Source organism: Berghia stephanieae, chromosome 10, assembly GCF_034508935.2.
Source record: "Berghia stephanieae isolate SIO BIC M18660-M18661 chromosome 10, UCSD_Bste_1.3, whole genome shotgun sequence".
Classification (NCBI taxonomy): Eukaryota; Metazoa; Mollusca; class Gastropoda; order Nudibranchia; family Aeolidiidae; genus Berghia; species Berghia stephanieae.
The window spans coordinates 33149705-33172688 of NC_088369.1; the positions used below are offsets into that span (position 1 = coordinate 33149705).

The 22984-nt window shown below is 37.5% G+C and overlaps 1 protein-coding gene across 1 annotated transcript in view; it reads left to right on the plus strand.

Moving 5' to 3' along the window:
- Positions 1–353: 353 nt before the first annotated feature.
- Positions 354–22984, plus strand: part of LOC144956120 (uncharacterized) — a 23774-nt gene continuing 1143 nt past the window's right edge. The window contains exons 1-7 of the mRNA XM_078886477.1: positions 354–480; positions 10114–10485; positions 14551–14565; positions 18372–18425; positions 19937–20074; positions 20604–20813; positions 22332–22984. The exon at positions 22332–22984 is cut by the window's right edge and continues 1143 nt beyond it. Of these exons, the coding sequence (XP_078742603.1) occupies positions 426–480; positions 10114–10485; positions 14551–14565; positions 18372–18425; positions 19937–20074; positions 20604–20813; positions 22332–22435 (948 nt within the window). The 5' untranslated portion in view covers positions 354–425 and the 3' untranslated portion in view covers positions 22436–22984. The remainder of the gene's footprint in view (positions 481–10113; positions 10486–14550; positions 14566–18371; positions 18426–19936; positions 20075–20603; positions 20814–22331) is intronic.

The following is a 22984-nucleotide window of genomic DNA, read 5'->3' on the forward strand; positions in this document are numbered from 1 at the left end:
CGAGTGTGCTATTGGCTGTAGTCGATGTCTGCGTGTCTGCAAGTCTGTTAACCAAAATTGTTACGAGCGCATTGTTGTAATGGATATACACTCTCATAGCAGAACAAAATAGAGTCCCTTACAGCAATGTTAAATCAAGCCCACCTAAAATGTTCCGTTATCAGACCTGCAAATATTTTGCGCACGTAGGTTGGAGTCAATGTGTACTATTTTTGTGTCATTGATTACGTCAAACCGAATTGTCTTTCCTCCTCCTATAAATCTTTATAGAGTCTAGTATTTAATCGAAGAAGCCTCGAACGAAAATACTTGGTATTAACAAACGGCCTCGTAGTTGAGTTCCTTTGACAAACCATAAACACACATTTTTAACATTGCTACCTATTACCTTTTAATGTTATTTTCAACGATCAAATCTATCCATCATGAAGGGATTGGAATTTGTGTTGAATATTATCTATATTATCTTCTACAGCTCCGGTATGTTATTATTTCGTGTCTTCTCATTTCATCCAATCATGATACTCGTTAAGGATAGCATAGCCGACGTGCACTTATTTGCAGGTCTGATAACCCAAATTCCTTATGGGCTCATTGTTTTAATGGAAATCCTTAAAAAAATGACGCAAAGTATTGTCCAATACAACAATGTTAACTAGGCCCATAAATGGGTTCGGATTTCAGACCTGTATATATGTACACGCCGAGCATAGCATGAGCACAACAATCTTAAAATATCAAATAATAATAATGCCCTATCATATCATAGTATATGTAAGAATCAAGAAAAACTTGAGATTTTATATGGATCAATATCCACTAAACCTGCTCAAAGCGATTTAGGTCCCTAGCAACACTTAACATGTTGAACGAGACATTTAGGCAATATTTCATTTTTTTCCCCCGACAGAGACAACGCTATTAACGGTCAGAGTCTCGTTTTACACCTGAGTACGGTGAGAGAGTGCGGGTACAGAGCTTTTTATAAGGGCCCAATTATGCGATGCTCAGGGGATCGGAAGGCCAGTGTCATTCAGTGGCGGTTCCAGCACTTTATAAGTGGTCGAGCAAAAAGAAATAAAAGGAGGGAGAAAAAAGAGAGAAAAAAAATACTCACCATGGAGTTTTTCACAGCCGGGAAGATATATATATATATATATATATATATATATATATATATATATATATATATATATATATATATATATATATACAATATCAACAAATACTAGAAATAACACTCCAACAATTTAAATTATCAATAGTAATTAACTAGGCCTAAACTTACGTAAAAATTTGCAGATTTTAAATTTTTTCGTCGAGTCTTTGACAATGTGAAATGATCTCCAACTGCCATCGACGTATTTTTTTCTTTATTTATTTACAAGCAAAACAATGATCGCATCCAGCGCTCAATCATCTTGTATTCCAAAAACAAATATTGATTATTTCATTCTGTTACTTAGATAGGCTCTAGGTTTCTTCTGTATCCCGTAATATTTAATACTGTGGACACTAACGGCAGATCATCCTCTAAATTTTCATTTAAAGAAAAAATAACAAATGATTTCAAATCAACAAAGGTTCTCAACTTCAGTCCTCATTTTCATTATATATTCCTAGATCCTAGGCACAATAAATGACAAGATTTCTATTTAAGAATCAATTCCATGTGTAACCAAAAACTAACCGCGAAGAAGAAAAAAATCAAAGAATATTTTGACAAGACACTAAAATGCGGCACATTAAAACAAGTCATTATAGTCCATGTTCCCTCATAGTAAAGTGATGTTATATATCTAACCCTTCAACTCCGTGACTCAATTTCTTTCCAATCATAATTTCTTCAATTATTCATCTAGCTGTGACCATAAAAACTAAATACTTTTTTTTTTCACCTAGAAATAGAAATAGGATTCCCAGTTTCATTTGAAGCCCAAATCCCATGATTGTTGCTGTGCTCTGAGCAAAAACAAAACAAACAAAAAAGATAAAATATTTCATTAAGTAGGAATGAAATCGAATCCCGTCGTTAATGGGGTAAAGTATGAAATTTTGAATCGCTTGGTGTTGAGAGAGCGCGTCGGAACAGGAAAGAAAAATAACCGGGCATGCAATTCTCCCTCGGTAATCAAAATACCTAACAGTTCTAAGTCGCATCCACCTCTTACAGTTTATCTCCTCTAATGTTTTTATTTGATAACTGACAATAGATACATCAGTCCCGCATTAACTTTTGGGAGATTAAGAAGGTTAGAGTTGTCGACGTGTCGAGAGATGGCGCCTGTAAAATAAACAGAAATAAATAAACTCTAGTGTCCTAGTCATAGTCATTTCTATGCTTATATTTAGTTGACGAAAACCAGTTAGTGGGAGTAGTTTTGGTGGTTTGTGGTGATGTGATTGTAGTAGGGATGATGATGATGATGATGATGATGATGATGATGATGATGATGACGACGACGACGACGATGATGATGATGATGATGATGGTGATGAAGATGATGATGATGATGATGATGATGATGATAATGATGATGATGATGATGATGATGATGGTGATGAAGATGATGATGATGATGATAATGATGATGATGATGATGATGATGATGATGATGATGATGATGATGATGATAATGATGATGATGATGGTGATGATGATGATGATGATGATGATGATGATGATGATGATGATGATGATGATGATGATGACGACGACGACGACGATGATGATGATGATGATGATGATGATGATGATGATGATGATGATGATAAAGAAGAAGAAGAAGATGATGATGATGATGATGATGATGATGATGATGATGATGATGATGATGATGATGATGATGATGATGATGATTTGGTGGTGGAGGGGGTGGTTAGGACGAGGTTCGGATGATTGTGGAGACAATGATTATGACGAGTGTGACGACGACGACATTTATGATGGTAATGTGATGATGACAATGATGATGATGATGACATTATCTTCGTCGTTGTTGTTGCTGTAATAGATGATGATGATGGTGATGATGATGATGATGATGCAAGTACACAATATGCAGGGACGGCTGGTAATAATGGGCAGGGTGGGCAAATACCAGCCTGTTTTTTCAAGTTATAAGCTGTATTTCCATGTCCGAAATAATCTAATTTAAATTAGATAATTTCAAAAGTTAGTACTTAAACTTGATACTTCGTACTGAAATCAATTTGTGTGTATTTTTGATAGATTGAGAATCACCATGCATCCCGTAATACATAAACCAGGATACGCTCCTGTTCTTTTTATCATCCCCACCCCCAACCACTCCACTCCGCCCACATCGTCATCTCATCGTCACGTCGCCTGATGGTTGCTGCTTCTTATGGTTCACACTATTATGTTATGACGATCGACCCAATCAGCAAAGTCCGGTCCGCATTCGTGCACCGTCGCGAACCCGCCCGGTAGCATCGTCACAACACACCTTTCGACTAGATGCTCTGCCGTTTCGGGTTCTTGCCCACAGCGTGGACATAAAGGACAGGAAGTTAGACCCCACTGACGTAACGCACCGGCCGTTAGGCAGCTCCTCGACCGAAGCCGATTCGCAGCTACCCAGTGTCTCCTCTTACTGGTATCAAAGCTTGGCAACTTCTCACCAAGCTTAGAGGAGTGTAGGTCCCCGCCCCCACGAGGGATTGAATTCGTCCAAACCGACTTCCATCTCGTATGTGCAGCTCTGTCCGTAGTCAGGGATTCTGCGTACAAGGGTTGCCGGGACTTATTTCGGCTCGAAACGGGGGCACCGTTCATTATGCGCATGAGAGGGGTATCCCCATTCCCTCTCTCTTTGATCTTACTTAGCCAGTTTCCCGTAATGGTCTCCCTCCGGACATCGGGGGGCTGGATCGCTGCCATTACCGGGCCCCATTCTCTAGGGGTTGTTGCTAGCGTTCCCGACACTATGTGCATCGACTTGCGAAGTTTTACATCCACCTTCTCAACGTTTCTGCTTCTACCCCACACTGGAGCGCAATACTCCGCGGTGGAATAGCATAGTGCCAGGGCGGATGTTCTCAGGAGCGCTTGGCTAGCGCCCCAAGTCGATCCCGCCAGCTTCCTCAGAAGACTATTCCGCTTCTCTATCTTCCGGGCAACCCCTTCGAGATGAACCCGATAGGTAAGGCTGCGATCCAGCGTCACCCCTAAATATTTTGGACGCGGCTCATATGGGAGTGGCTGGTCCCCGACTAGGACATTCAGTTTACGGGTGTGCCAGCCACTGCATAAGTGAAATGCAGTGGCCACGGTTTTTGAAGTGTTCATCTTCAGGTACCACTTGTCAAAGTAGGATTTGAGTCTGGTGACGTCCTCGCTGAGTACGCTCTCGAGACGGGTCCACACTTTACTCTGAGTAACGAGTGCCCAGTCGTCTGCGTATCCCAGCCTCAGGGAGGAAGTGTTCGGCATATCGCTAATGTAAACGTTAAACAACATTGGCGCAAGTACCGACCCCTGAGGGACCCCATTCTTCAATTTCCTAACTTTGCTCGTGACGTCTCCCAGCGCGACGTGGAATTGCCTTTCCCCTAAGATCGAAGAGAACAACTTCAAGGTCTTTTTGCACCTTATGATTTTTGCAAGTTTGAGCATTAACCCATCGCACCAGACCGTATCGTACGCCGCTGATAGGTCTATAAACACAGCACCTGTTTGCTGTTTTCTCTCGAACCCGTGCTCAATATGCTCTGTAAGGGCAATGACCTGCTCCGTGGTGCACCTCCCTTCCCTGAAGCCTGCCTGCTCAGGTGGCAGGGCAGCGTCTAGGACCGGCCCCCATCGGTTTAATAGAACACGCTCCAACAATTTGTAAAGACAGCTCAGCAGCGATATGGGTCTGTAACTGTCTGCCTCCTTCGCCGGCTTCCCTGGCTTCAGGATGGCAACTATCTTCGCATGCTTCCACACTTGTGGAAGCTTTCCGTTTGCAAGGATGTCAGACATTGCCTCTGCTAGCCAGGCCCGTGCCCTGGGGCCCAGATGCGTCACCATATCGGGATATACACCATCTATCCCAGCTGCTTTGCCGTTCTTCACTTCGCTAATGGCTGCACCCACTTCTCGGGGACTGAACGGGGCCGTCCAGTCCGACTCCTCCGCAGGTAGCGAGTCCAGAATCGTACGGTACGCCTTGCGGACACCGCGCTCAAAAGCCTGATTAGGGATCCGCTTGCTACGGTTCTTAATATTCTTGGCAATTGTGTCTGCCTCGCATTCCGGTGCAGCCTTCGCGAAATTCCGATCTGGGTCCAATTTCTTTATCAAACGCCAAGCGTGGCGGCTGGAGTGTGTAAAGTCGAGACTTTCCACGGTCTCCTGCCACCGTTGCTTCCTTCCCTCTGCCAGAGACTGAAGTAGTCTGTCGGCTGTGTCCTGGGACTGGGTCTGCTGGTACTCTCGGTACAGCTCTTCCGACTCTGCTGTCCAGCAAGGGGTGTAGAATTTCCGTTTGCCCCGTGGAATAGAGCGTTGAGCGCTCTTAACCAGTAGCCTACTAAATCTGGTTATATTCTTGGACTTGGGAGGAATGGCAGGGCAGACCTGCTCGATATAGGAACTGAATTCCTCCCAGTCAGCCTTCCTGAAATTCCATCTGCAAAGTGGGAGAGACTGCACCCTCGGTATTGTCACCCCAGCTGTGACAAGAACCGGCCTGTGCTGGCTATGCGGAAAGTCCCCGAGGACTGTCCGCTTCACCTGCAGCGGTTCACCGTTCGCGCCTTTCGTTACGAGGGTGAGGTCTGGAGTATACTCCTTCTTATGGCGGGTACCCCGGAAGGTACCCTTGGTTGTAGGATCGTACACTAGGTGTAGATCATTACAGTCCATCCATGAGCGGAGTTGTCTTCCTGCCTCGTTGCAGTCTCGGTAGCCCCATTCGTGATGGTGGCTATTAAAGTCTCCCAGACAGATGGAAGGATGGCTGACCACCGGTACCGGTGGTGTAGTCCAAGTCGCTCTAGGTGGTTTGTAAATATTATGCAAACACAGTCCACCTACTTCCACGGAAATTCGGTTCACCCCATTGCTGTCCGTTACGCTCTCAATGACCCTTACCTTCGATGGCTCTTTAGCGTAAACGCTAACCCCTCCTTTGAGCCTCGAAGTGTCCTCGCGTTGGACCACCGTATAGCCTGGGATCTGGAATCGGGAAGATTGCGCGCCTGAATAAAGGTGGGTCTCCTGTAAAAGGAGGATATCAACGCAATGAACGGCCAGTAGCTTTGATAAAAGCTCATTTTTTGCCATACTCTGGCTCTCGACGTTCAGGGACAATATACGCGTCAGTTCGCCATCCCCGCCGTCGCATTTTCCAATCGGCAGGCCGCGAATCGATTGATGCATGGGACGTTTGCTTTTTTCTCGGACGTGCCGACGACCCGGGCGACACGAACGCGGTATTATTTGGCTAGGCGGCAGACCGCTTCGCCATTGACGGGACTGATTTGGACTCGACATAAGGACAATAGTGTGGCGCCCGGGATAGGGCTGCTATTCGGGCACCGGGTTTGGATCAAATTTAGTCACACACCGGGGCGAGCAGCTCATGTGGCTCGTTGGCTCGATACCCGGGATGGTCTCGTGACGGTCGACCGGGATTTACACCTTTGCCCTCCCGTGTGCCTCAAGCCCCCTCACCAACTGCAAGGTAAAGATCCACGAGGGGGGCCTGATGGTGAATTTGCTGTCTGGCCTCTCTAGTTCTAGGTCGGGCTAATTCAAATGAGCCCACCTTATAAAACAGTGAACACTTAATAGAGATTTTGGCAAACGAACTTTTTTTTATTTATTGCCTTACTTGTGCTGGTACCATTGATGTAATGACATTGGGAAGGTTCCAGTAGAGAATTAAATTTATTAATTTACTAATATTATATCAAGTTAGTATTAACTTGTGTTGTTTTTATATATTTGTTTATCCATTTATATTATTTCTTTTTTTTTTCTCGTTTTCTTTAGTGCTTCTCAAAACTCATTTATTTAAATGGTTTTCTTCTTTGTTTTTTTTTTGTTTTTTTGTTTGTTTTTTTTAACAAATTAATTTGTTAGTTCTTTTTTTTTCTTCATTTTCTTAAAGTAAGTACCGCTGTATTTTTATTGCCAGACTAAATATTTTTGCAAAACAATGTAATTTTCTATTGTATTCCCTCTAATAAATCAAAACACTTTTATTCAAAAGTCACGACTAAATAAATATATAAAATACAACCACCATTTTGGTTTTCTCAACAATTGAATTAGTATACGAGAAATACTCTTCTGAGAAAGGAAAGAATTGAATTCTTAATTCTAACTAAGTTATAGAGGAAATAAATACGTTTAAAGGAAAGGTGGGCAGATTCCGTACTTGCCCGTCCTGAAGCTAATACATACATAAGATAGTTCGTGATGAAGAGGCAGGAAGCTAGGGGTTGTTTGGGGAAGGAGTAAAGATAACACGGTCGTTATTGTTATAGTCTAACGAATGCATGAGGAGAGATTGGTAGCATTATTTTGTCTTAATTGTATTGTATGGATTATTGGCGAAAGCCTAAGATTAAATAAACTTTGTTTTTGTTTGTCTTTTATTGACTATGGAACTGATACCTGTCATAGAAGACATGCCTACTTGAAATAGGAAAATAAAAATCGTAGTTTTCAGGGTTAATAAAATCGTAGATATTTTAACTAGATCTACCCTTTAAAAAAATCACCGGAATTTTCGTCTATTATAGGTATCAAATTTTTAAAAACGAGAAAAACTGATTGGAAACGTAATAATGATGGTGGTGGTAGTAATGATGATGGTAATATTATTATTGTTATTATTATCATTTGTTATTATTATTATTATTATTTTTATTATTATTATTATTATTATTATTATTATTATTATCATTATTATATTATTATTATTATTATTATTATTATTATTATTATTATTATTATTATTATTATTATTATTATTATTATTATTATTATTATTATTATTATTATTATTATTGTACGTATTGGTGGTATTACGATTGTTGTATTTTTTTGTGGTTATTAATCGTATCAGTTTATTGTTTGGTTCCATTTTCCATTTTTTTCCACTTTCATGTATGTTGTCATCAAATTGTATGATTTATTGGCGAAAGTCTAAGATTGAATAAACTTTGTAATATCGTATCGTAATCATCATTGTCGACCACACGTCGTTGTCATCATAATCATCATCATCATTAACAACAACAACAACATTAACAACAAGCACTACAATAGCAATAAAAACAATATCAACATCATCATATAATTTCCATCATCGTCTCCACAACTATCATTCTAACCAACAGCACCACCAAACCGCTACCATAATTACATCCTCCCTCACCGTCTCCTCTTCCTCCTCCTCCTCCACCACCACCACCACCGCTACCACTATTCCAACCACTACCACCACCGGCACAATCATTCTAACCACCAAGAGAGCAGTAAAAATGATGCAATTTGAGCTCTGAATGAAACTTGAATCATATCGCTGTTGTTGCTTCTCGATGAAAACTTAAAAGTTACTACGTACTACTGAAAATCAGTAATGTAACAGAAATATTAATCTCGCTGTTGAGGGATTAAAGCATCTCTTTAATTTTTCTAGTGAACGAAATGGACTTGTATTGTCAAGGTGTTGTCGCATTATGTCACGTCGCTTTATTTTTCAGTTTTATTCTCTTTTGTGATTCATTTTTGATTACTTTTGGAATAATTAAAATCTACTGGTATTGTCATTTCATTGTGAATGTGATTATTTGTGGTTGAATTTATTTTTTTTAAGGTGAAAAAAAAAAAAAAAATATATATATGACCGAATCATCTTTGCCCCACCACTATAGATAGGCTAGAACCGCCACTGACAATATGTCTAGATAGACAGCATTTATCATCCTCTCCTCCTCCTCTTTCTCTTCCCCTTAATGCAACAGGCTATTGCAAGGAGCAATGTGCAACGGTTGTGATACTTTCATTATTCATCCAAAAGTATCATATTACCCACTATTGTGGTTTGGTCTAGGCCACATGATGTAATTACAAGAAGTTACTTGGTTTGGTTTTCTCCCTCCTCTCTCCTCCCCGCATCATTGTCTGATTTCTTTATTTCGACCGAATGTACGACTTTCATACTAGGTGGGCAAGCACAGAACTGCCCATCTTGGGTTAGCTTATTTATTCTTATGTTATTGAGGTAAAATGGTAATGAGGGAAAAATGACTGACTTTGTTTTGTAACACTGTTTCTTGGCGTAAACTACGGATATAGCCGGTGTTTGGCTTGAGTGAGTTAATCTAAAAAAAAAAAAAAAGAAAGAAAAGGGGAGAAAAGGTAGCATCAGACCATCATAAGGTAACTTTATAACATCAAAAACTACATAGCCAAACGGATTTCTGCCACCTTTCAAAATGAACATATCAGGAGGGTTTTAAATGTAATATAACTTATGTTTGATCATGGGTATATACTAGATATATTGTGTTTTGGCAGAAAACTTTTATTTCAAATATTGATCAATTGAAATGACCCCCCCCCCTTCCAACTCACCGAAGAGTAAAAGTCCCAGGTTTGAGATTGTTTGACATGTTGAGGGACCTTTTGATCGACACTATCTATAGTCAAAGCTCTGGTCAAACTGAAGAAAGTGTTTGACCAGAGTACGACAGAATATTTATTGGATTTCTTATACAGTCATCTTTGGCTAGATGAAACTGAATGAATATCAATGGGTCCACGCCATTCGACTCTAAAATAAACTCAAGCTACATCTACAATATTTTGTTTTGTTTTTGATTGTTTTGTTGGGGTTTTGTTTTTGTTTTTTGGCGGGAGGGGGAGGGGCGGGTGTTCATTTTTTTTTTTTAATTATTTTTTTTTTTTTTGCTTTTGTTTGTTTGTTTCTTTCTATCCTACTTTTTTTCTACTTAAATTTATGTATCAAATAAATCAGGAACAAAAAAAATATTTCAGAAAGAAAAATATAACGCTTTAAAGAGAAGTGATAATCTTTTTGTGTCTTGTTTTTTAAAAGTTCCATTTTAAATTCTATTTTATCATAGGATTGTATTATGTCACTGCAAGTATAACCGTCAGAGCCAAAGTGTCGGAGGGACTCGTAGTGTATGGAGGCCCCGCCACAATTCGTTGTGTAATCAATACCGTTGGTGGTGGAGACCCCACACTTAAGTATCTCTGGATCCGTGACCTCTTTGGAAAGGTTTACGCCGCCCAACAAATGTCTCCAAGCAAAGTGACTACCGACCCAACCACGCTCAGCGACAGATTTAAATACAACCCAGGAAGCCGAACCTTGAAAATCGATCCTTACTTGATGAGCGACCCCATTCGATTCCAATGTATTGTCCAATACACACAATCTGGTAAAAAATTGAGGAAGAACAGCACTGTGATGTTAAACGCCGAGAGCACAGGTTTGTTTAAAGTTCATTATGTCTTTCACCCAGTGGCGGTTCTAGCCTATTTACAGTGGTGGGGCAAAGATGATTCGGTCATATATATATATATATATATATATATATATATATATAATATATATATATATATATATATATATATATATATATATATTTGTTTGGTTTTTTTTTTTTTTTTGTTTTTTTTTACTTCTTTAATTAATTTTTTTTTTAATTATTTTTTTTCACCTTTAAACAAAAAAATATTTCAACCATAAATAATCACATTCACAATGAAATGACAATACCAGTAGATTCTAATTATTCCAAACGTAATCAAAAATGAATCACGAAAGTGAATACAACTAAAAAATAAAGCGACGAGACATAATGCGACAACACCTTGGCAATACAAGCCCATTTCGTTCACTCGAAAAATTTAAGAGATGCTTTAATCCCTCAACGGCGATATTAATATTTTTGTTACATATTTCTGGTTTTCAGTAGTACGTAGTAACCTTAAAGTTTTCATCGAGAAGCAACAACAGCGAGATGACTCGAGTTTAATTCAGAGCTCAAATTGTATCATTTTTACGGCTGTCTTGGTGGTTAGAATGATTGTGCCGGTGGGGTAATGGTTGGAATAGTGGTAGCGGTGGTGGTGGGGTGGTGGAGGAGGAGGAGGAAGACGGGGTGGTGAGGGAGGATGTAATTATGGTAGTGGTTTTGGTGGTGCTGTTGGTTAGAATGATAGTTGTGGAGACGATGACGGAAATTGTATGATGATGTTGATATTGTTTTTATTGCTATTGTTGTACTTGTTGTTAATATTGTTGTTGTTAATGATGATGATGATGATGATGACAACGACGATGTCGTCGACAATGATGGTTACCATACGATATTACAAAGTTTATTCAATCTTAGGCTTTCGCCAATAAATCATACAATTTGATGACCACATACATGAAAGTGGGAAAAAAATGGTAAATGGAACCAAACATTAAACTGATACCATTAATAACCACCAAAAAATACAACAATAGTAATACCACCAATACGTACAATAATAATAATAATAATAATAATAATAATAATAATAATAATAATAATAATAATAATAATAATAATAATAATAATAATAATAATAATAATAACAATAATAATATTACCACCATCATTACTACTACCACCACCGCTACCACTATACCACCATCACCATCATTATTACGTTTCAAATTATTTTTTCTCGTTTTTAAAAATTTGATATCTATCAAAACAGACGAAAATCCGGTGATTTTTTTTTTTAAGGGTAGTTAAAATATATACGATTTTATTAGCCCTGAAAACTACGATTTATATTTTCCTATTTAAAGTAGGCAGGTCTGCTATGACAAGTATCAGTTCCATAGTCAAAATAAGACAAACAAAAACAAAGTTTATTTAATCTTAGGCTTTCGCCAATAATTCATACAATACAATTAAGACAAAATAATGCTACCAATCTCTCCTCATGCATTCGTTTGACTATAACAATAACGACCGTGTTATCTTTGCTCCTTATCCAACCAACCCCTAGCTTCCCGCCTCTTCATCGCGAACTATCTTAATGTATGTATTAGCTTCAGGACGGGCAAGTACGGAATCTGCCCACCCTAACTTTTAAACGTATTTATTTCCTCTATAACTTAGTTAGAATTCAACTCTCTCCTTACTAAGAAGAGTATTTCTCGTATACTAATTCAATTGTTGAGAAAACCGAAATGGTGGTTGTATTTTATATATTTATTTTGTCGTGACTTTTGAATAAAAGTGTTTTGTTTTATTAGACGGAATACAATAGAAAATTACATTGTTTTGTAAAATTATTTAGTCTGGCAATAAAAATACAGCGGTAATTACTTTAAGAATTAAAAAAAAACTAACAAATTAATTTGTTTAAAAAAAAAAAAACAACAACAACAACAAACAAATAAGAAAACAATTTAAATAAATGAGTTTTGAGAAACACTAAAGAAAATTAGGAAAAAAAAAGAAATAATTTAAATGGATAAACAAATATATAAAAACAACACAAATTAATACTAAATTGATATAATATTAGTAAATTAATAAATTTAATTCAATACTGGAACCTTCCAAGCACAAGTAAGGCAATAAATAAGAAAAAGTTCGTTTGCCAAAATCTCTATTTAGTGTTCACTAGTTAATAAGGTGGGCTCATTTGAATTAGCCCGACCTAGTACTAGAGAGGCCAGACAGCAAAAATCGGAGTTAGTTCACCGTCAGACGAAGTGACGATGAGATGACGATGTGGGCGGAGTGGAGTGGAGTGGTTGGGGCGGGGGGGGGGGGGTGATAAAAAGAACAGGAGCGTATCCTGGTTTATGCATTACGGGGGGCATGGGGATTCGCAATCTATCAAAAATACACACAAATTGTTTTCAGTACGAAGGATCAAGTTTAAGTAGTAACTTTTGAAATTATCTAATTTAAATTTGATTATTTCGGACCTGGTAATACAGCATATAACTTGAAAAAACAGGCTGGTATTTGCCCACCCTGCCCATTATTACCAGCCGTCCCTGCTTTCACCCCTTAAAAGTGTCACAAACCTTTGCAAATTGTTGTCAATTAAAAGCAACAAACAAACAAACAAAATTTGTGCATACGAAAAAGGGTATTGACTGGTTCGCCTAGAAATGCTATGTAATCAAATTATGTTTAAAGAAAATTGGTCTCTCTTTTGTGATACATTTATAAAATTTGATTCTGCGCATTCTTAAATCTTTTAAAGTGTTAAATCCAACATAGTTTATGAAAAGGAAATCCTCTGGGTGAAGGAAAAAGCTATGTAAAAAAAAAGACCAGCTTTGAATTCTATTCCTCCCTAGATAATCATTTTGATTCAAGAGTCAACTGGCCCGTCTTCATAAACCCATGCACATTGATTTTTGTATCTTTTCTAATTCTACTGCCCTTTATACCGGCTGGCATGTAGGTTAGCAATAAATGTCCTCGACCCCTGTATGTTCTGGACCGTTTTTGGATTCTTCCCCGTTTGTGCCCCCAAAAGTTCGACCCCCATATCCGTGTCCAGGTGTTTATCACCCACTATTTCTTTCCCAATAGAGAATAGTTTTAGGGATGGAGTAGTATTGTATAAGAATATGTCACATCTAACTTCAGCATCTCCTCACGAGGAATGTTGTCATATTCTCAAGAGTGTCCCTTGAAAGAAGTTTTGGGGTTTTGAGGCCAAACACACGATTCTGCGAAGACTCGAGATGTATGGAAGGCCGATAACCTCTTTAAGTCTCCTTCTGGCAGCTTCCAATTTTTAGTACAATAAAAAATAGACTTTGTCATTGAATCGCAACTGACAAATTTTACTGGGAATTTTCATTCAGTCAATAAGTTTATCTTGTATAGTTGGGAAAGGAACTTTTGAAACAGACCTTGAAGTAGCTAATGGGTACACCATAGTGTCATAGGTATCATTCAATTTATCCACACAAAAATGCTAAGCACTCAAACCCGCTCTCTAGGATCTAGACTGTTTTCGATAAGACTTTAATATTACTTTCCTTCCAATTGGAATTCTGGTTCAAAACTCATTGGGAGTGTGTTATCAGTTCTCTGGACAATGTGACATATTGAATTATAATTATAAGGAGGCATAATTATTTTAAAAGTAGGATGTATAGGCAGATTATTATGATTAGGGGTAGAAAAAGAGAGAAGATGGATGATCTTTATTGGCGACCGGCAAGCAAAGGATCAGTTGCACAAGGTATGTTTCCAGTACTCGTTTTACACTTCCAAGGAGCTTGGAACCAGCGTTTTGAAATCACACTTTTGTTCCCTATTCGGGAGTCAAGAGAGAATTTTTATGTCTCAAGTAGGATTTGGACCCATAATCTCTTTATTCCAACGGTAAATGTTTTACTCCTTCTCCATCAACTACTTCTTGCCCGACTTTGTTACAAGACGAAGTTTGAAATCAATAATGTATGCATTGTTTTGTGTATAATTCAACAACGAACATTTTCTAAATTTTTTTTTTTCTATTTTTTTTTTCAGAGCGTCTCGCCTATGGTAAGTAATCCGTGGCGTGTTGGCAAGACCAAAAAATAAATGAAGTGATTCCCTCCGTTTGAAAATGAAGTGCTGAATCCATCTGTGGCAAGACATTAATATATATATATATATATATATATATATATATATATATATATATATATATATATATATATTATATATATATATATATATATATATATATATATATATATATATATATATATATATAGGTGGGGGTGCAAAGGTAGGTATACAGTGTGAGCACATTTCAAATAACAGACATCTTTTGTCGCATCTCGTCGGCAAAAAATCTGACATCCCTTTTCTCTAAACCAAGATCGGACAGCAGCCTTCATGTCTTTGTCGCTTTTCATAGTGGTTTCCTTTGAGATACTCCTTCAATAAAGGGAATAAGAAGTCTGAAGGTGCTAGGTGGGGACTCTAGGGTGGATGTGATAAGGTTTTCCTTAGGAATTTAATTCTATGGGTTTTCCTCAATGCGGTCCGTTGACTCCTGTGGGGCCGAGCGTTATCGTGTTGCAATATTGCTTTTTTCTTGAATTTTTGTTTCGATCGGTTCACCTCCTTCCACGAACCTTACCCATCGCCAAACGGTGCTTTTACCAACACAAGCGTCACCATAAACACGCTTCATTCTGGTATGCATTCCAATGCGAGAACAGTCTTCAACATTCAGCAATAACAACAGCAAGCTGCTTGAATCGAATATCTTTTGACGCAGCCATTTTCATTTTTTGTTGTGACCAAGGTTGTTGACCACGTAATAGGACAAAAGCGATTATGTCACGCAGAGATGGTATAGACCGTAGAAATTTTGACCCACCAAATCCAATTAGAGCGTATTTATGTCAAATGTTAAGGTTCTAAGTCAAATAACATTGGAATTATAAGGAACATTGCCGCAACAACAACAAAGAAAAAACCCTTGCAGGCCACCCTCGTATATATTTCATGGTTTTTGTTTTTATAATTTATATATATAACAAAACCACAAAATAAAAGTGCTCGACTTTGATATTAAAAGAGTGGTTAATCTATATAAATAAAATATTCAAACAACTATTAACTGTTTCATGCTTATTGAGCAATCAACGGGGAGTGTTAATTTGTTGTTGTTTTTGTTGTTATTATCTTGACGTTTCAAAACCAAGAAACCACCACCACATCAACCAGAAACATTAAAGGCATTAATTTGGACAATTTTAGAGGCGATTTAGAAACAAAACTTACTAAAAATTCAATGATTTCTCCAGACCAGTGGAATAGTTGTCTCATCGAAACGCTTGACAAACATGCGCCATTCCAAACAAGGACCGTCACCAACCGCAAGTATGCTCCGTGGTATACGTCGGACGTTAAAGAAGCTAAAACGAAGTGTCGGAGAGCAGAAAGACTGCTGAAAACATCAGGTCTTACGATTCATCGTGAAATATTCAAGAACGCATTTCGTGCCTGGAAGACAACAATAAAAAAAAGGCAAAGACCACGTATTTTCTTTCAAAATTCGAAACTTCTAAATCTTGCAAACAATTATATAACATCTGCAATGATCTACTTGGACGTGAAAGATGCACTTCATTACCATCTACAACCAATCAAAGAGACTTGCCAAACACATTTGTCAACTTTTTTAAAGACAAAATCCATAACATTCGTTCAGAACTAGATCGGCATGAACCATTTATAGATACAAATACATTCTGTGGTACCCCTTTACACAAGTTCCAACCAGTTTCACCCAGTTTCATAAACGAGTTGATAAAAAAAGCCCCCATTAAATCCTGCGACCTTGATCCCCTACCAGCATAGCTTTTGGCCAGCTCCATCGATACATTATTACCATATATTACATCAATCATAAATACATCCATACTGACTGGCGAAGTTCCATCGTGCTTTAAAAGTGCCCTTGTCAAACCACTTTTGAAGAAACCATCACTGGACCACAATATATTAAACAATTATCGTCCTGTATCAAATTTACCTTTTTTGTCAAAACTTTTGGAGAAGGTAGTTCTTACACAATTAACATCTCATCTTAAGAACAACAGTTTGGAACAACCCTTTCAGTCAGCCTACAAACATCAACACAGTACTGAAACGGCGATTCTTAAAATCTTTAATGACTTGTTATGTAATGCTGATGCTAACAATATCAATGTATTATGCCTTTTAGATCTTTCAGCTGCCTTTGACACCATTGACCATGACATTTTGTTAAGAAGACTAGAAAATACGTTCGGCATAAAAGGAATTGCCCTTAAATGGTTTACATCATATTTACAGGATCGATGGCAGACTGTCGTGGTGAATGGTGTTCAGTCAGAACAAGTTTTACTAAATGTTGGAGTGCCACAAGGCTCTGTTCTTGGCCCTGTCCTTTTTACTGTATATATGCAGCCCCTTTCTAGTGTGATATCCAGATTCAATCTGAGTTATCATTTTTATGCAGATGATACGCAAATATATGATTCAGCACCCCTTAGTAATTTACAGTTCTTAATACAACGAATTACGAGCTGTTTTAATGAGATTAAATCTTGGATGTACCACAATAAGTTAAAATTAAATGATAGTAAAACTGAGATTTTAATGTGTGGAAGGCCGAGTATCCTTAAACAGGCAAATAAATCACCTATTACTCTCGGAAATAGCACAATAGAATTTTCAAATAAAGCAAAAAACCTTGGCGTCATCATTGATAAAAATCTTTCCATGACAAGCCACGTGAATAACACCATACAATATATGTACATAGAAATGAAAAAATAAACAAAATTCGTAATTTAATACCGAAGCATATAACAGAACTTTTAATTAATTCCCTGGTTTTATCTAAATTGGACTATTGTAACTCCCTTTGGGCGAATTTAGCTAAAGACAAAATTAGCAAACTTCAGGTTGCTCAAAATAACGCAGCCAGGCTCATTGTACGCAATAACAAAAAATACCCGTCAGCAACTCTTCATCTCCGTGAGTTACATTGGCTTCCTGTTGAAAAAAGAGTTGCCTATAAGATTTGTACTGTTGTCTACAAATCCCTGGAGCACGAACAGTCCCTCCTATATTAAAGACCTTCTAAACATATATGTCCCCAATAGAAACTTGAGGTCAAGCAATGACCAATCAATCCTTGTCAAACCTAAGCCATTGCGTAAAATAGGTGAACAGTCTTTTCAACTTTCGGCCCCCCATTTTTGGAGTTCTCTCCCGTCACACGTGAGATGCTCGGATTCGTTGACAACGTTCAAATCTCGGTTAAAGTTTTATCTTTTTACGTCATAATGTTGCAATATTATTTTCATATTTTGTTGTTGTTAAATTGAATTCGTATCACGTTTCCTTCACACTTGTCTCACTGTAATATGTTTTGTTTTATATCACTGTAAAGCGCTTAGAGCCTGTGACAACGGGTAAAGCGCTATATAAATGCCATTTATTATTATTATTATTATTATTATTATTATTATTATTATTATTATTATGATTATTATTATTATTATTATTGTGTGTTGTTTCGCACTAACATCAATTTTAAAACCATCATCGTTGACTTTTGCTGTTAACCATTGCAGGCTTAAACTTAAACTACGTATGTATTGATTCGAGTCAAGTCGGTTGTAAACCATTTCAAGAAACTGATACAAATCAAACTGAATATTTCATGTTTTTTAGGTGATATATTACGATGTGTTTTGTTATTAGTCTATACTAACTAATTTCTCCCCCCCCCTCCCCCCTTCCCCCCCCCCCCCCCCCCCCCCTTCTCTCCCTCCCCTTATTGCTTTTTTAATGGCCAGATCCGATCAACCGCCCGAAATTGTCATTATGCTTCAAGGACAAAGAAAATCCGGGTGAGTTTACCACTAGGCGCGTTTCTTAAAATCTTGCTCACTATGTCCTTGAACGTTCTTCGGGTACGTACACCACATAAGGATTTTCCTTAACATCACAGACTTGTGCAAGGCTTTTCAACTAAAAAAAATAACATCAGAGCATTTCAATAGAGCAATGTCCACGAAACGTGCTCAAAGCACACTTTATTTTCATTATTCAAAAAGTAAATACAGGAATCTATAGAGCTTCTTTACAAACACTATTATGTGTTGTTTCAAAATCGTTTAAATCACCTTATTCAATAACCTTGTATGTTTATAGTCTGGTCAATACAGTTTAGTGAAAATTACTCATAAACGCGGATGGGAAAACGCAATAACAAAGACCTGAGAACACCTTGGCTTCCTGGGGCGGAACCTGTACCAGTGCCCACAAAGGGGAAAGAACGGGCATAAAATTCTTTAGTCAGACCGGCATTGGAATATACGCGAGCACAGTGTGGGATGCTTATCAGCAAGGTCATATAGAAAATCGAACAAGTTCAAAGGGCAGCTTCGAGGTTTGTCAGCAACAATTACTCGCGTGAACCAGGATGCGTTACTGAGACCTTGAAATTGTTACAGTGGAAAACACTGGAGAAAAACGCCTCCAACTTCTCCACAGAACAGTACATTCCAACAAAACAGCAGTAACTCTACCACAATATTTTACAAAAATAATAATAATAATAGATCTTTATTGTCCATAAATATGGCAATTTGTCATTTTGTTACACTTGTTATAACGTTATTTGATAACTATAACATTGAACAGATATTTCACTCCTATTTATTTTCTCTCTCTCTCTCTCTCTCTCTCTCTCTCTCTCTCTCTCTCTCTCTCTCTCTCTCTCTCTCTGTCTGTCTGTCTATCTCTCTCTCACACACACACACACACACACTTTCTCTCTCTCTCTCTCTCTCTCTCTCTCTCTCTCTCTCTCTCTCTCTCTCTCTTTCTCTCTCTCTCTCATGAAATGATCATAGCAGTAAGTTCACAATTCCAGCACACAGAACCAACTGGGAATGGAGCAATCTCCCACCAGATATCCTAGATATTACAAACACCAACAAATTTGATCAACTATTAAGCATTTATTTATCTTTCAATTCAGTAACACAATAATCGAGAAAGTCACCACAGACTTGTATAAAATCTGCAGTAATGGGGAATTAGTCTTTTTCAGATAAAGACGTCGAATTGAATTGAATTGAACCCAATCTATAGGGAATGAGATTAGCGGAAGAGTAGCGTCCCTTGATTGGATGTCACCCATAGTCTGTGACGTCACCGGCGGAAAAGTTATTAGAGAGAGAACGTCATGTTGGTTGTGCGCATTCGTCTCTCGTCTTCGTTTCCGGTGAAAGCGGCTTGAGACACTTCAAAACCAAATTGACGTTCTCTCTGTAGGTGACGTCCAATGAAGGGACGCTACTCTTCCGCTAATCTCATTCCCTATTTGATTCCTTTGTATTCCATTGTGATCCAGACGGCCTGATCGACGGAGATGATCTCATTGCCATGTGTCAAGCAAACATAAGCCTTTCACAGGCACAGTTTTTGCAGTGGAGAATCCGCATTGACGGGGATGAGGAAATCTTATTTTCTAACGATACAAAGATAAAAGGTTATCTTCTCTTCTTCCTTCTCCTCCTCCTCCTTTCCCTCCTCCTCCTCCTCCTCCTCCTCCTCCTCCTCCTCCTCTTCCCCCTCTTCCTCCTCCTCCTCCACCTCCTCCGCCTCCTCCGCCTCCTCCTACATCTCCTTCACCTCCTTCTCCTCCTTTTACTACTACTACTACTACTACTACTACTACTACTACTACTACTACTACTACTACTACTACTACTATTATTATTATTATTATTATTATTATTATTATTATTATTATTATTATTATTATTATTATCATAACAAACATCATCATCATCACCATTAATAATAATAATAATAATAATAATAATGATAATAATAATAATAATAATAATAATAATAATAATAATAATAATAATAATAATAATAATAATAATAATAATAATAATAATAATAATAATAATAACAATAATAATAATAATAATAATAATAATAATAATAATAATAATAATAATAATAATAATAATAATAATAATAATTCCATTATCGTTCTCAAATTCCAGAAGAAGTAATCTACACTACTGATAACTTCAAGACAGTGAACAGCACACTGACAGTGAGGATGTGGGCCCCGACAACCGTTAGAGTGATCTCGGTGTCATGTCATGTCATTGATCCAGAAGTTTCACATACACATACCAATTCGCTAGACGAGTGCCATCGTGTAACAGGTCGATTGCCTTGCATTGAGTCCAGGCCAATTATGCTGTTAAGTGAGTTGGAAGAATTAAATCTCTCGGGGTTTTTTGGTTTTTGATGTCCTTTATTATTGATTCATATGTAACCATCAAGTTTCTTTTGATATCAATGGTGTAGGAAATAAAACGCACACACGTTGGCCATCGCGTAAGTGGTCGATTACCTTGCATTGAGTCCAGGCCAATTATGCTGTTCAGTGAGTTGGAAGAATTATATCTCTCGGGGTTTTTTTTTTTTTTTTTTTTTTTTTTTTTTTTTTTTTTGATGTCCTTTATTATTGATTCATATGTAACCATCAAGTATCTTTTGATATCGATGGTGTAGGAAATGAGACGCACAAACGTTGGCCATCGTGTAAGTTGTCGATTACCTTGCATTGAGTCCAGGCCAATTATGCTGTGAAGTGAGTTGGAATAATAAAATCTCTCGGTTTTGTTGTTTTTTTGTTGTTTTTTTTTTGTTGTTTTTTTTTTTTGGGGGGGGGGGGTTGATGTCCTTTATTATTGATTCATATGTAACCATCAAGTATCTTTTGATATCAATGGTGTAGGAAATAAAACGCCCAAACGTTGGCCATTGTTTAAGTGGTCGATTACCTTGCATTGAGTCCAGGCCAATTATGCTGTTAAGTGAGTTGGAAGAATTAAATCTCTCGGGGTTTTTTACGTTTTTGATGTCCTTTATTATTGATTCATATGTAACCATCAAGTTTCTTTTGATATCAATGGTGTAGGAAATAAAACGCACACACGTTGGCCATCGTGTAAGTGGTCGATTACCTTGCATTGAGTCCAGGCCAATTATGCTGTTAAGTGAGTTGGAAGAATTATATCTCTCGGGGTTTTTTTTTGTTTTTTTTTGTTTTTGTTTTTGATGTCCTTTATTATTGATCCATATGTAACCATCAAGTATCTTTTGATATCGATGGTGTAGGAAATGAGACGCACAAACGTTGGCCATCGTGTAAGTTGTCGATTACCTTGCATTGAGTCCAGGCCAATTATGCTGTTAAGTGAGTTGGAATAATAAAATCTCTCGGTTTTTTGGGAGTTTTTTTTTGTTTTTGTTTTTTTGATGTCCTTTATTATTGATTCATATGTAACCATCAAGTTTCTTTTGATATCGATGGTGTAGGAAATGAGACGCACTAACGTTGGCCACTTGGCGACGTGCACATATTTTTTACAGGTCTGATAGCCGGATGAAAGTCTGGGCTTGGTTTACAATGTTGTATTATTATATTTTTTTTCAATGGGCAATGTTGGCTTGGAAGTATTCCCATTACAACTATGGGCCCATAACAATTTGGGTTATCAGACCTGCAAATAAATATACGGTTGACGTCACCACGTGGGGATTATTTATGTTAGAAATATGGGAGTTCACACTTGTTTTATAAGATTTAGAAATTTAGATGGTAGATCTCTATAAAGGAAGAAAAATAAGAGATTTCTGGTGACAATTAGCCGTTTCAAACTTTTGAAACTTTACTAGAATTAATTAATTTTTGAAATATCTTGTTTCATCGACAGAATATACTAAGGCTACCAGTTCTTCAGAGGTCCCTGGCTATGGACATCAAGCAACTTGTATTACCATTTTCGTTTTGTTCAGCAAATTCGTTTGGTCTTTTTAGAATTTTGAGACTGTAATAATACTTGTTTTAATTATTTTTCTATTTTCCTCGGTTTGGTTAGATGCTCATTGGCATGGGAGGTAAAAAGTTGCCCAGGCAATTTTGTTGTCTAAGATATTTTGATATAATTACTTAATTACTGAGAACGTAATCAACCGAGAACTCAGTCAAACCGTGATATAAATTAGCAGTACACGTATAGGTCAAGACTGCTGTTATTGATGGTACGCGTTTAACTCTCTCCTTACCAGCTATTTTCAGAATTTGACCCGAAACTTCATACTCACCCAACACAAAAATAGATTTTTTAGACATAATAGTAACGTGTATATTCTATAGCTCTGCAACAGTGTTCAGTTTTTATAGCTACAATTATAACAAAGTGAAATCAGAACAAGAAAATTATTGGGTTATATCGTAATGAATGTGATGATTTTCCTTTTGGTGGCAAGGAGAGGGTTAAGTAACCATTTTTGCCCACCAGACCAATCATAACACCATACAAAACTATGTATATCATACAAACGTCATTGCCTTATGCTGTAGTCC